Source organism: Cololabis saira, chromosome 17, assembly GCF_033807715.1.
Source record: "Cololabis saira isolate AMF1-May2022 chromosome 17, fColSai1.1, whole genome shotgun sequence".
NCBI classification, from domain to species: domain Eukaryota; kingdom Metazoa; phylum Chordata; class Actinopteri; order Beloniformes; family Belonidae; genus Cololabis; species Cololabis saira.
Window position 1 is genome coordinate 8,182,455 of NC_084603.1, and position 15,296 is coordinate 8,197,750.

The following is a 15,296-nucleotide window of genomic DNA, read 5'->3' on the forward strand; positions in this document are numbered from 1 at the left end:
AAGCCTCTGCCTGACGCGCAGGTAGCTGCAACACAGCCTCTTCCCCAGACAATGGCTAAGATGATGACTCCAGCCTTCTCAACGCCTTCTCTCTTTTTCCTCTAATAGCTATTGTGCAGATCTCTTTGTTTCCTCATCTAAAGTCTTTTCACTTTGCTTCTCTTTGTCGTCAGTAGCCTTATCAGTCGGTCAGTCTCCTCTCCGACCCAGAACAAAATGATGTCTCTCAATTTAAATGAGAGCGTCTGCAGAAGCCCACCTCCTGCAATACTATGTACTCCGGCTGTCTCTCCCTCTCCAAGCCTTCCTCTCTCTACTCCCCTCCTTTCCTCTCTTATGCTCCATTTTTCGCCGTCTTTACAGAAAAGATCTACTGCCCACAAGCCCATTCACCTCTCATGAGAGTTCAATAAACGTTCCCTGTCATGTATATTGAAAACATCAATCATCTCTGCTTAAATTATGACAAAATTCTACAAAAAATGTACTTTTCTTGCAGCAAAGACACGTCCTGGGTTTACTGCAAAGCCTGATTGATCCAGCTAATCCATGGGGATTCACCTCCAAGCATTGCTGATGTTGATCAGCGTGTTGCTCGAGTCCTTTGACAAAGACGGATATCTGGATCAAATAAAAGCACAAGTCCAGAAAGACACAGGGAGCGTGCTCTTCGATTGTAAGCACCAAATGTCAATGTCAAGACTCTAATTTGGAGAAAAGGCAGAATAAAATATTTCATTTTTTATATAGAAACAATGTACCAGGAGTGACATCATTTACTTGCATTTCATTGACAAATATAAACAATGCATGTGACTACATTAAGAAGCATATCAAATCCTGGATAAGATACTAAATGAGAGGTTCATTCTTTATCCTTTAAAAAGAAAATGCTTTAAAACCACTAACTGGGAGGCAGCCGTCATCCCAGTTGAGACTGCACATGAGCAAGCAGGGAGGCAGAGATGTGATATCTGTGAGGGCCCAGTGAGTCCCAGCAGGATAAGACTCCCCTGCCAAGAAATCCGTGTGGATCAGTCCCTGGGCTGCAGGATCAGGCTGTCAGGCGGTTGGAAAGGCAGGTAAACACCCGGCTTTAAAGATAAAATACCCCTCCAGAGTGAAACACAACAAATTCCCTACAACAGGTCAAGGATCTTTGGAATTAAATCCAGCCAGCAAATTCATCTAAAGGGTGTTTATCTTAGCTGGCTTTAATTTGTTGCCCTTCAATAATCACAGAAAGGCTTGGAAATAAAACAAATGGGGTAAAACAAATGAATTTGGGGTTCATTCCACTTCTCTGTTTATGTCCTGGCAGGGAACATGTCTAATGTGACTGCAAACACTGTGTTGCCATGGTGACTGGAGGTCGTTCCCACCATATGTTCAACTATGATGGAAGGGAAAAATGTGTGACTGAACGCAAGCAGTCCAACACACACACACAGAAACACAGACACCCCCCACAAAGGCTTGCCATATCCATCACAGTCCAGCCAAGTGTAAATTCATGAGGCACAATAATGCTGCAACAGCATCAACAACACGTTATTGTATGAAAACCAATAACATTTGTGTTTATACTACACTTCTATTCCTCCAAGAACGGTCAACACTGATCATATTGACTCAAATGGCCAAAAAACAAACCCGTGTTGAGACTCGGAACAAGAGCTGTAATTAACTGTGGGTATGAACGTAACTAATAGGGTAAATAATCCTCGAGGGATGGCCACTGTGTTAACACGGTAAAGTGTGCAGCATCAAAGCAGCGTGTGGTTGAGCAGTCAGCGTATGCGGCTGAGCAGAAACAAAGAGAGCAGCGTTGAGCAGCAGGCTCTCACAGGCTGAGACCACCGCTCGGAGAGACGAGCTCTACAGCGGGAGGCAGAGACGCTGCGAGTCAGACGGCCAGATGTGTCGCTGCTCTCAGCCAAACCCATGCTCTCTGAAAAGCTTTCAGGGCTTTAGAAAAAGGCACTGGCAAAAACGGCAGCAGTGGAGGCGCCAACACATAACCCAAAAAGCACCTCGTGTGGTCTGAGAGTGGAAATTTCAAGCTGATCTCTCAGGAACACCATTTGACGTCATCATCTAAGAGTGACACAACAAAGGAGCTGTGATGAGAGGAAAGCTGAAGGGAAATAAAGAAAAGGGGAAGGCTTCGTGGAGGTTATAGCCTCGACTCTCCAAGCAGCTGTGTGATTAGCTTCAATGGATTAGCTCCCACATGCTTCCCTCCATCATCCCTTCACCATCATCCTCCTTGACGCCGTCTGTCTTATTTCCACTTCTTCGGTCTGAAGTCCTCTACCTTCTCATCTAATGCTGCATTTCCATATTCCCCACGTCTTTTCAGTGTCCCCTAATCCAATTCCAGCCAATTCCCTCCCAGTGTGTTCAGGAGCTTTCACAATCAGACTGATGTGTTTTTGTTCTGTCCAGTGTTGTGGACAGAAAAGAGGAGGAAAAAATATAATAAATATGTTCTGCTGTAACATACGAGCAGAGATGGAGACCAACAGAGGGAGCTCCTGTGCTTCTTTTGCTTTCATGAATGACTGAATATATAGTATTACATCATAACTGTACACGACAGCAAGCCATTTCATTAGACCACAACCTGCAGATAGTTTATGTACAGATGGATATAACTCAATAAACTGTAACTGGGCAAGAGTACAGCATTCATGTGATTCCCAAACCTCAGAAAATTACTGCACCATCTGCAGGTCATTTAAACAAAATCGGACCCAAAACCTTCAGAGCAGACCTCGTACAGTTTCTGTCTCTCATTTTTTTGTCCCAACTGATGTTGATTTCAAATCAGTAAGACCTAGTTTCTGAAGTCTGGGATCATTTAGTCCGAGGAGCCCACTCAAAAACAAAGACGGCGTTAAGACAAAAGACGGTCAGACAAGGATAATCTCTAAATGCATTACCTAAACCTAATCTGGGAGACTGACTGCAAGCAGATGGCACGTTAAAAGACAATAAGTCAGGGTGAGGACAAAGGACGGGGTATCAGCGAGGGGGCTGACGGCCAAAATGCAGGTTTACTCAGATTACTAATGGGAGTCCATGAAAAAAACAACTTACAAGAAATTGTGGAGACTTCCATATAACCTAAGATGGAGCAAAGTCCCTTTGAGTGTAATCAGGAACTTGACACTGCATGATCAGAGACATACAGAGTTTTGATGTCTGAATGTTTATGTGGTGTCTCAACTCTGACAGTAAACTCAGTTTTCAACCTGTAGAAAGAGAGAGCCGAACCTGCAGTAAAAACCTGCACATCCCTGCTGAGCACCCAGAATCTGCTGAGGGCTTTAATATGCAGAGCTCCAAGGCTGTAAAACATTTATTTCTTCATTACAAACAGCAGTCAGCAAATTGGCACAATCCCTCTTCACTGTCTCTCCCTATCTCCATCTTCCTCTGTGCAGCAGTGTGTCTGCGCTATAAATAAAACAAAGTTAAGTACTTCTGCTCCATTTTTCTCATCCCGTGACATTTCAGAGTTATTCTCAACCCCCACGCAGCACGTTCTATTTCATCACAGGCCTCAGCTCCTGGTCCCAGCGCGGCCGTCGCGTCCTCCTTCCTGCAGAACAATACATCACCCCACCAGCCTCCCGGCGGCAGCTAGTCCGCTGTATTTTGATTGCCACAGGCTCCCCTGAAGCACTGTTGCACTTCATCCATACCCAGGAGCCAGGAGATGTGCAAGTGCATGTGTCAGCACACGTGCTCCGATTTTCCTCATCCTTATTTACATCAAAAAGCAAACAAAAACAGTGTCGGCATGTTCAGTCGGTCACACGGCAGTGTTACAGTTCTGACTCGTTTCATTGCAAAAAGACTGCATAAATCTGTATGAAAAAGGAAGGAAACAGAACCAGCTGATCTTCTTTAGACTTCATCTCTTAGCATGTTTTGAATGGTCAGGCATATTTTACTCACATGTGACTATAATGTGCATAACAGAATCAGAGAGCACCCATACTGAACATTTCTGTTGCATGGAAGAGTGTTGGACAGACATGAATAATTGAAAAAAAAAAATAATAAAAAAACATGAACGTTCTGCTGCTTTTTCCTTTTTTGCTTCATCACATCTCAAACAAAACCCAGAGAAGGTGATGCAGATGATGTCTGACTCACATGTGTTCTTGAGAGGGACAGGGGCTCTGTCCTTGCTCCATGGACTCGTTGGCTCCCATCCTCAGCTAGCTCTGCTACCCCTTCCCCCCCTGCCTGGTCCTGCTGTCCACACACCATCCACATCCACCTGCCACCCCTCTCCAAAAAACAAGTCCCGCTCCCCGTCTGACAGAGATCCTTGCAGAAAAGGCAGGCAGTCCGTGCTCGAGCGGCTGAGCTCACTGTGCTGCAGTGCAGGGGATGAGCGCCAGCCGCTCGCATCAGGAGCAGAGCAGCCGATGATTAAGGGCTCCTCACTATATGTGCAGCATCCCCGTTCCTCCAAGCACCTACAGACCGGGGATATTCTTGCTTCTCATCTGGTGGTAAAGAGAGGCAACACCAGGGGGGAGGATATCTCCAAGAGCGGAAAAATGCAGAGGGAAAAGGATGAAATGATAATCCTGCTCTCTTGCCGTCTTGCATGCGGGTCTGAGGTGTCTCTTCTCTGTTTGGCTGCCGAAACCGCTGAGCTGTGTTGTTGCTCTCGCTGCCTACTCCCCCCCCACCCTCCCCCCCTTTTTTCCTCCACTCTCTCCCCTGACAACACAATCCTGTGCCTTTAAAAAGACACACAGCCTTTTATTTCCCCCTCCGTCTGCTGCTGAGATGATGTAGGGGAGCCAGACAAAAGCAGACCCCCAAACCTCCCTGATTATCGGGGCATGTTCTCCTTCACACCATCAGTCCCCCTCTTCTTTGCTCCCACATAACCGTAACTTTCGCCTGCTAAGATCTCTCCCTTCGCCCAATGATGTGTAGACAGGGGGTGAAAAAAGTCATTTTGTGCCTCCTTTTGACACAATGGATGCTTCCAACACTCATCTTAACCAACCAGACGGATGCCTGAAGTAAACAATAGACTCCATGAAATTAGTGTGTGAGTATTACTCAGCTCTCACCCTGCTGGATTTCCTTTTCCTTTAAGCCACTTATAATGATATGTCAGCACATTTTAAAGAAAAAGGTTCAAGATATTATTCAACTATCGCAGATTCTTTTCTGAAGAATCAGAAAACAGCACAATTGTTTATAACAGTCTTTGTGAGATAATACTGACACACAAAACCTTTTACAGTTTCAAGGACGGGCAGGGGGGTCCTGGCTTTCTTTTTGTCATCTGTGGGAGATCCAAAGAACATGTCCCGTGGGATGAGAAAACAGATCGGGGATGGTTTCAACAAATTTCCCACTGATCATCAAGGAGCAGTGGGAAACAGCAGCGTGTGAAATATGAGAAGAAGAAATCTATTGTACATTCATGGGAAAGTGGCAGGACGAGGACACTCAACAATAACGGGAGCCTGCAGTCACACAGAGTAGTTGTACTGAAGTTTCAGGTGTCGCCTGTGGGGACAAAAAAAGCCTGAATGAAAGGTGTCCGCTCCAGTTCCTCCTTAAAGCAACACCGACCCCGGAGTTCATGTAGAAGCTAAAACAGCACGTCTGATGTTTATGTCATGTAAACGTGAAGTCCATTAAGCAAAATTCACAAAGATTATTGATGTGGTTCTATTCTCAAATGGGTTGTTGGTCAATGTTTCACAACCTGAGGGCACTCTAAAACTACCCCCCCCCCCAACGCAAATCTCTGCTAAAGAAAAAGTATTGATTGGTGATGCCATCCAGGCCACTGATACACATCCAAAAGTGTACTCTATCTAGGGCACCAAAGCCAACAGAGCGTTTGTTTCATTAATTTAACCTTTTTCCTTTTTTGTTGCAGCTTTAAGAGTCCAGCCCCGTGCCGCAGCTGCAGCTGCTCAAAAAGAAGACATAAAAATTTCAACACGCTCAGGCACTTCAAGATAAGGTAGTGGCTCTTTTTTTTTAAAGATTCATGTCTGCACTCGGAAAGAACTAGATGATTTATATGTTAATCTGCTCCAACAAGACTGTCTAGGCAGAGTATGAGGGTGCAAAATGATTTGCTTTTTTCTTTTTTCTTTTTTTGTTGTTTTTTTTTGGAGGGGTGGAGGGGGGGGGGGGGGGGTGATGGGTGCTTCTAAACCTTATTATGTTACATTACATTATGTTTAACAAAAAAAACCTATTTTTCCTTCTGAAGTGAAGAATCTAGATTTATTTTCTAACGCCTTACCAAAATGTGTTGGCTATTTCTACAAAACATAACATGAATCTGTGCAAAATATGCTCGTGTTTTAAAAGGATTTATGTGGTCTTTGATATGTGAAGCTTTATAATGAATATCATCATGTCCTTAGCGGATCTTAAAATAAGATACAGTTGAGATGATCAACAGCAGATGACAACGAAAATGAGCCAAGATTCAAAAATGATGTGTGATGTCTTAATGGCAAAAACTTTGAAGTACAGTACTTGTTTCCTGCATGACATCATCGGTCTCACGGCATTATGGGGGAATTTTGGATCACTCATCTTATGTAGTTACAGCTTTTTTTTTTTCTCCCCAGTCCTTCTGTTGTAGATTTACTGAAATTCTTGCATCACTGTCCTGTTTCATGCCACACACACATTCTCTCATTTGACTCTGAAATACTTTGGTATATAGAGAAGGTAAAGGGTCAGCTTAGGTACTAAAAAGGTATCCAGATCCTTTAGCTGCAAAGCAAAGGCTAATTATCACCCCTGCAAACTCTGTGTTTGAGTTTTTACTCATGTGTTGCGTTTTGTTTTCACTTAAAGTCACACTGTCCATTATGGCCAAAGAACACTGATTTGGTTTCTTCAGGTTCAGAGGACATGGTTCTACAAGTCACATGGTTGGCTCTCTTAGAGGGGTAGAGCGTTGGTCCTGGCAGCCCTTCAAAACAAACCCACACTCGTTCAGTCTTTTTGTGACTCCTTTGTGATAAGGCAGTAACATTTAACAACCGAACTGAGGCCTCGTGTCTGAGATGTAGTTGTTGTTATTTTTGGTTTTTATGTCTTGGAGTTTCCGCTTGTGTAAAATCTTTCTCACTGTGGAATAAGTCCAGATTGTTGCTCTTATGAACTTACCTGGAAGAACTGGCAGCAACTGCTGCTTATGGAAGCAGTAAGGGTGTTCGCAGTTCTTCTGCATTTTTTTCTTAATTTGTTTCAATAGCATAATTGTAATGTATAACGCCTTTTTGGAGTTTGCATCACTTCAAGACATGGTGAGAGCAAAATCATTTTTTTATGTTTTGATGCATCAAACCCTGTTATTTAAAGAGGTTTATCTTTTTTATCATGACAATAAGCAAACATCTGTGTTATTTTTTACGAGGGCTGTTTATCCCAGAAAAGAGAGGAAACCTGCACCATGAAGGCTGCTCTGGTCAGAATGCAGCAACAAGTGGAGGATCAGAAACACCAGTGGGAGGAGGACAAGTCCCGTTTTCTGGCTGAACAAGCAAAGACGCTGAATGCCCATGTAACGGAGAGCCAGAAAATCCTGGTGAGTAATCAGCAACATCTTCTGGGTATAATATCAGCCATGGCATATGGTCTGGAAAAGGAGGAGGAGGAGAGGAGAACATCTACCAAGAGCTTGATGGACAGGATAAGAACCTTGGAGGAGCAGTTAGAGACCACAACAAAAGACTTGTCCTCGATGTCATGTCATAATAGAGCAGAAGGAGGTAAAACAAACAAGGAACCATGCAAAGCGGGCCGGGTCATCTGGGGAGGTTACCGGCCAACAGCAAAGTATGGGCAAAGCCAAGGCATCTGAATCACCCTGGAAGAAGGAAGAGGACTTTACCAACGGACGAAGAAGAGGATTTTCCTGCACTGCAGAGAGCCGGGCCAGGACCACACACACACCCGACCCAGAGGAACCAACGGCACCACTAATGCCCAGGGAACATATGCACACATGCTGTCCCAAGCTGCCTGGCCAAAGGTGTCCTCTAAAAAGCCAGCCAGAAGGACCTGACACCTGAGAACCACCAACAACCTTGTCCTGTCACACCTTTCCCTCCGTCCCCTCACTTCCACCCCACCCCGATTTAAAACATCCACCTTTCCCACCTGTACAGCAGCAACTGTTGGTTTGGGTTTTCTCCGGTTGCTCCAGTTTGTCCACATTAAAAAAACAAGCACAAATGGTAAGAGGCCGTAAAACGGTCACTCCAAATAAAATCATTTAAATGAAATAAACCTTTTTAAGTAATATTTCTTTGTTTTGTCCTAAGGTAAAACACTGACTTAAAAAAAAAAAAAAAAAAAAAAACGGGAATGATTCCCACCTCTGAGCTGGACCAGGAGAACTAGCAGTCATATGGGGGGAAAAATGGGATCTAATGAACTTAAACAGTATATAAAAAAGACAAAATTGCAAAAACTGTTATATAATTAGGGCAGCACGGTGGCTTGGTGGTTAGCACTGTTGCCTCACAGCTAAAAGGTTCCCGGTTCGACTCCTGGGCCCTGTGGGAGTCTCATGTGTGGAGTTTGCATTGTTCTCCCTGTGCTTGCGTGGGTTCCCTCCGGGTACTCCGGCTTCTCCCAAAAGGAACATGCTTAGTTTTTGTCCAAGACAAATTTCTCTCAAGAGAGACAATAAAGATTATCCTTATCCTTAGTAGGTAAATTGATGATTCTAAATCGCCCGTAAGTTTGAGTGTGAGTGCGTCTGGTTGTCTGTCTGTATATGTGATCTTGTGATAGACTGGCGACCTTTCCAGGGTGTAACCCCTGCCTCTTGCCTGGGATAGGCTCAAGCAGACCCCCGTGACCCTGAAAAAGGATAAAACGGGCATAGAAAATGGATGGATGGATTATAGAAATAACTAGAAAATTTCAGGACATTTTGATATGGGCATGTCGTACTGTCCATTCGTCCCCTCTTGCTGCTTTGGTTTGGGGCTGTAGTGGTTTGGGTCTGTAGTGGTTGTGTTTAAGGTTGTATTGGTTGTGTTCGGGGTGGTTCTATGTCTGTTTGAGGTGTTTATGGTTGTATTGTATTCATTTCCCCTGTGCTCCCCCTGTGCTCCACGCAGGGGGTGTGGTTTAGGGTTGTTAATAAACCACAGCCCCTGCTTCGAGGTTGTGTGGTTTAGGGTGGTTTAGGGTGATTAATGTTTTGGACGATTGTAATATGGTCATGCCACTACTTGTCATGCCCCTTAATAAGAAAAGGGAAAACTTTTCTGTATACTAATATGTCGCCTTCATTTTTCAGGTTTTCTCTGGCGTTTTTTTATTTTTTGATGATTTTTTTTTTTCTCCATATCAGGGCGGGGTCATGCTGTACACCCGCTGGTGCGCAGTGGGATTTTTGCGACTTTAGCTTCCTAGCAAAATCCTAGCAACATTGCCCTTTGGGCCATTTTGGACAATTGTTATATGGTCATGCCACTACTTGGCATGCCCATAATAAAGTGCATACTTCACACTGAACCTCAGAACATAGGGACTCCTTCTAGATGATCATATTTGCACAGAAACTGAAAATGTCTTGAGCTTTAAAAGGGAGATGAATAAATGATGCAGCGAGACGGGTTTAAGTGAAACGTCACTGGTGACACAGTTTCGATGAAGTGGGACACCTACTCCAAATTTAGAGAGCAGATCTGTTTGGTGTGTATAAAAAGGTTCAAATGCTCTCATAGAGGGAAACACTCCCGTGTATCCTTGTACGCTTGCAAAGACAAAATAGCAGCTCTGTAAATGATCAGCAGCTCAGAAAAAAATGGTTAAGAATCCTTATTTAGGATTCCAGTGAAATAAAAGCTAAGATACCAGTCAGCCTATTACGTCAATTGTACACTGTATCATAGTCCTGTAAGGTGATGGGGAGGAACATCAATCACAAGTACAGATAAGAAAAGGAGGATTTCAGCATTGAAAGAGGGTTTTTAAGAAAACTCACAGGTTATTCCCAGTGCATGAGAGGAGCAGACGGGTTTAGAAGAATTAAAGGGATATTCAGACAAATTAGAGGTTAACATGCACAAAATGTGTGGGAATGCCTTTAATATTCATTTTTAATCATTATTTTTATCAGAAAAGGCAGACTCTTTTTCCCCCCCCTCATACAAAGTTGCAGTTTTTACTATTTTCAAATGAGAGAATCATTGATGGGAATAAATATGAAAAGTTAAGCATAACTTTTAGCAAGATAAGAAAATGTTTAACAGCTCTGAGGAAGCCGACTGATGCATCAGCCTTTATCAGCGTTAATATAGTATTTGACTGCACATGACCTACATAAAAAACTAATGTACTGGATTAAAACTGATGTCTATCTATTCATGAGGAGTAATGATTGCTGCACGTGTCCAGCCAAACATGACAATCTGTGACATCCAGTCAGGAATATTACGTCCATGTTACTGTGTTAGTTCTCCTCTACTCCACACTGTTATCTAACAGGCCTCTCAGAGGGCATGAATAATATAACATCACACTATACTGACATTCTCACAAAAAATGTCTCTGTTCTCTGATAGCAGTGGGTTTTTAGTACGCTAAAGAGTGACAGGGATGTTTCAAACTGATGTGTAGGTCCATAACTTAAATTAGTTTTACTTACTTCTCCAGTCTGACCCCTGGGGATGGTGAGATATATGAAAATGGTGTCCTTATATCCAATTATGTACGCACAGGTGACTGCAGCATTCAGACAGCTGGGTGCAGGAACAGGCTGAAAGCGCAGTGGTGTAAACGCCCTCTGCTGGCCGCATATCAAACTGCACGGTGGAAGTGGCTGAGTCATTCTCGTTTACAAAATAAAGTGCAGGGAATCAATTTAAAATAAAGAAGAGGCACAAAAAATATGTGGTATCATTATTGAGGACACTGCTGAAAAAATGGCTAAAATTATCATTATTTTTAAACTATTTTTGAGGAGACTGTCACCTACAGTAGGTGGACTTATATTAATTAATAGTCTATTCTATTAAGGTTTAACAGTGCCATATTCATTAGTTTTCTGTTTGTATCTTAAAGATACTAGAAAATAAATATGGATTGTCAAACTTTGACAAAATTAGTTGTACAAAACTTACAGAACAGTGCTATACGTATAAATAGATTGTACCGACTTACATACTACTTACTAGGGCTGGGCGATATATCGAGATTTTAATATATATATGGATATATTTTCAAACGCGATATGGTACGAGACAATATCGTTTATATCGATTATTAAAAAAAAAAAAAAAAAAAAAATGTTAATGATTTTGATATAGCTTATTTTGTGACAAATTGACTTGAATGTTTTATTTGAGATTTGCACAAATGTTTTGTTATTTTCACAACTGTCAACCTCAGTGGAAAAGTCTGCCTGTTACTGTCTACATTGTATTAATTGCACAGTGTATTTTAATGTAATTGTTATGCAGGAAAGGGATATTTGTTTTATTTTATTCAAGAAGCATTTTTATTCTATATATGCAGGCAGTTTATTTTTATTTCATTTGTTTTATACATTTTGATATTGTGCAGACCTCTGTTAATAAAGGAACCTGTGTGACATTTGGCACGAGGCATTGTATTAAAACTGACTGTTTTTTTTAAGGGTTTGCCTCAGAAAAAAATGAAGCTAACGGAGGTGCCATGCTATAATGCTTTGGGGGAAACCCCAATTATGGCACAGAAAAAATATCGATATATATCGAGTATCACCATTCAGCTAGAAAATATCGAGATATGACTTTTGGTCCATATCGCCCACTCCTACTACTTACTACAGAATGTGCAAGGAAGAGAACTCCAGAGGACAATTCAAAGATAATTGCATAAATCACCACCAAATGCAGCCCGCACCAGGTATATACTCAGTCCCTACTGCTGTTCTACATACGCTCGAACACCTTCAGCCAGATCACTCTGTGTGGCTACAGGATCTGTAACCATTTGTTATGGAGAAGACTGGTCTGAAAGAATAGATCCTGAGAAAAAAAGTCACAGAAGCTACAACAAACTACAACAAGACCCCATGTGTAGGATGTGTGAATCCCCCTAAAACAATCCAGATAACAGCAAGGTGTAAGATGCAGGTGGATATCACATACATTTAACAGATATATTGATGCCGAGTAATGGTTGGAGGTCCCAAATTCAAGCTTGGAGAAAGAAGAAATATAAATAAAAGTCCTGTAAGCTGACAAACTGATGACGGCTACCCACAGGTCTTTATGACTGACTCCAGATGAAGGTAGTTGTGATGAGCCACAGCGACACCAAGTAGAAGGAACAAGAATCTTAGAAAATACCAATGGCTGAAAGGGGAAGTAGAAAACACGTGGAAAGTGAAGTCAACAGTAGTGGTAACTTGAGCACTTGGGGCAATGACCCCAAAACCTGGAAAGCGGCTCCAGCAGAGACCTCTGTCCAGAGGAAGCCAGTCCTACAAACAAGCTCCATGGCCTCTAGTAGAGGACCCAAGCTCGAAGGGGCAACCGCCCACAACGGTGGGCGAGCTGGGAAGGCCACAATTATACAGTATGCATCTTAGTTTCCATGACCACTACATTCACATTAGCAAATCCTATTTTCTTTGGGGTAATGTGGTGGGCGGACATAGCGATGCCATGCTGTAATTTTGTGAGTGGGGTAATAAAACAGAGTAAAGAGAACCTTTCCTCCGGATTTCTTTAAGCAAATGGCAATTATACTGTGCAATTGATGCATATATAGTCACCAGCCCCATACGTTGTTTTTCCACATTTCTTCATACAGATATTTTCATGTTTAAGGGAACTTTTATTTGCCTGCTTAGATGAGAAAATTCATTCCACACTTATGGTTGATGGAAATGCAGTCATGAGGATACATCTTGAAGTGAATCTAAAAGTAGCACAATTAATTCAACAGCAGCGAGGGTATTAATTAAAACACTGTATGTGGTTTATTTAATGTGCACAGCAGAAAAAGTGTGAAAATGACACTGAATCTATGGAGTTGCTGCTCCTAGCAAATAAACAAAAGGGTGAAAGGACAGATCTTTGCATCGTCACCTGCTTCGTGTCTTAATTACAAAAAAAGAAATAACCACCTGGCTTATCCAGGTACATATATGAGTGTAAATGTGCCCAAAGAGACATCTGCAAACCTGCCACCCACAAGTCTGCTTAAACTACTCCTTTCAGTCAGAACAGCAGAAAGGCGTGGCCGACTACATCTTCGCTCGTGAGCACCAGCGGAATCAGGACCTACAAGATTAGTGGATGTACCAGATGTCACTTTTACGCTGTCATTTGATCTGAGCCCCGGAGAAGAAGGGATGATGAGGATTTGGCTAATTTTCATGGAGTGGGCTTAAAAGAGACCTGACACTAGACCAGCATGAAGTCAGCCACGTACGATGTAAGGCAGGGGTATTCAACTAGATTCGGCCGGGGGCCACATCTGCAAAAGGACTGTATGGAGAGGGTCGCACAATTTGAAAATGTGGGGGTTTTCAAAATGTATTTTGCACTCAAAGACGAAGACTTATGTAAATATAATACATTTGTATTATACATTTGAATATATCTAGTTTACATATGAATTATGTATTGTCTCCAGATTTAGTATTTGTGAATGTTAAATATAATATTCAGATAAAGAAATATTATTTTGAATGCAAGTTCATTTTGAAACCATGCATTGTGCAAACTTAATGAAATTGATATTGACCTACTTTTAATAAAACACGCCATAATGACAAAGCACCACTTTCCACCAAGATTTCCTTATTTGAATATTATATTAAGCATTGAGCACAACCATTTTAGTCCATAGTAGCCAGTTATAAAAATATTATTAAAAAAAGAAAAGAAAAAAAAATGTCAACAAACACCCCCTTTTTTGAAATATGACCAGGGGCCACATAAAAGCTCCTGGCGGGCCGCATGTGGCCCGCGGGCCGCCAATTGAATATCCCTGATGTAAGGCCTCAGTGAAGATAAGAGCGGGTTTTTGACACAGCAAAGTGTGAAAAAACACGGAATAAAAAAGTAACCAAATAAAGAATATCAGTGTGACATAGTCGTACCTGAAAGGAGCACGGCAGGGAGCAGAGGCGGGGTCTAGGTCCTCACGGCGATCAGCGGAAGGTGCGGCAGGGGTGGCGGGGGCTGGAGGAGGAAGACATGATGCAGGTGTGTCACTTCCCGGGGGTGTGGGGGGGGGGGCAGGGGGCTCTGTGGTGTCTTGGAGGGGAGGAAGAGGCTCTGTGGTGTCTTTGGGGGAAGGAGGGGGCTCTGTGGTGTCTTGGAGGGGAGGAAGAGGCTCTGTGGTGTCTTTGGGGGAAGGAGGGAGCTGGTGTTCAGAGGGAGGAGGTGCAGGACAAGCAGGGACAGGGTGACCTCTCTCTGGGGGCTCAGTGAGGGGGGGCCTGCAGAGGAGGGAACACAAAACATCAACCAACAGACCAGAACAAGCGGGACAAGTGCAGCAGCCCAGTCAGCACAGCGCGGCCCACTTTCAGTCGTCTTCCTTCTAACAATGCCATGTGAAGAAAGCTTACCTCAAACCAGAAAACAACAGAGCCCTCTGCTTTGAGTCTTCCTCTTAACCTAGTAAAGACTTGAAAACTAAAACGCTTCCTCCAACCATCCTAACACCTTCTCACTTAAATTGCAGGAAACTGAGAAGTCAGATCCCCTCATTAGTCCTCCTACGTGATCGCCCACGCTTGCAGAGAAGAAGACTGCGTGATGGAGTCAGACTTCGTCATCATTGGGCAGCTGGTGAAGTGGATTTGGCCTTGATCCACGCTGGTCTTAGGGAGAGGTGTAGGCTCTCTAATCTGACAGGCACCTCAGCGGACACCCGTGCAGCTGTTCCACACTTGGGGAATGCCTCCTGTTTCGCTCTAAAAATACCCCAGCAGCCTCTTGAACTAACTGGAACTTTACAAAACCTCCGTCAACTAAACAGGATTTACGATAAGTTTACATCAACTCAGCTGTCTTTTCAGCCGCACTTTAAAAATGTCTCTTCCACTCGGTCTCAGTCTGAAGCAGAGCTCTGTTATTCTCCTCGGCTCTCCAGTGAAATCAGGGTTTAATGTGGCTGGGTGAGGGTGTGTGCTTTTCTTCAGAGCGTAGCGAGCTAAAGTTTATGCTTTAACACTTGTGTGGTTCTCTTATGAAAGGATAGAACTTTTCTAATTGAAACAGGATGGCTTCAAGCAATGGAAATACATT

The 15,296-nt window shown here is 43.0% G+C and overlaps 1 protein-coding gene across 9 annotated transcripts in view; it reads right to left on the reverse strand.

Moving 5' to 3' along the window:
- tacc2 (transforming, acidic coiled-coil containing protein 2) overlaps window positions 1-15,296 on the reverse strand; it is a 57,199-nt gene that overhangs the window by 18,756 nt on the left and 23,147 nt on the right. For all 9 annotated transcript variants that reach the window (XM_061745267.1, XM_061745265.1, XM_061745264.1 and 6 more), the window contains one exon: window positions 14,141-14,482. In XM_061745267.1, the coding sequence (XP_061601251.1) occupies window positions 14,141-14,482 (342 nt within the window). The remainder of the gene's footprint in view (window positions 1-14,140; window positions 14,483-15,296) is intronic.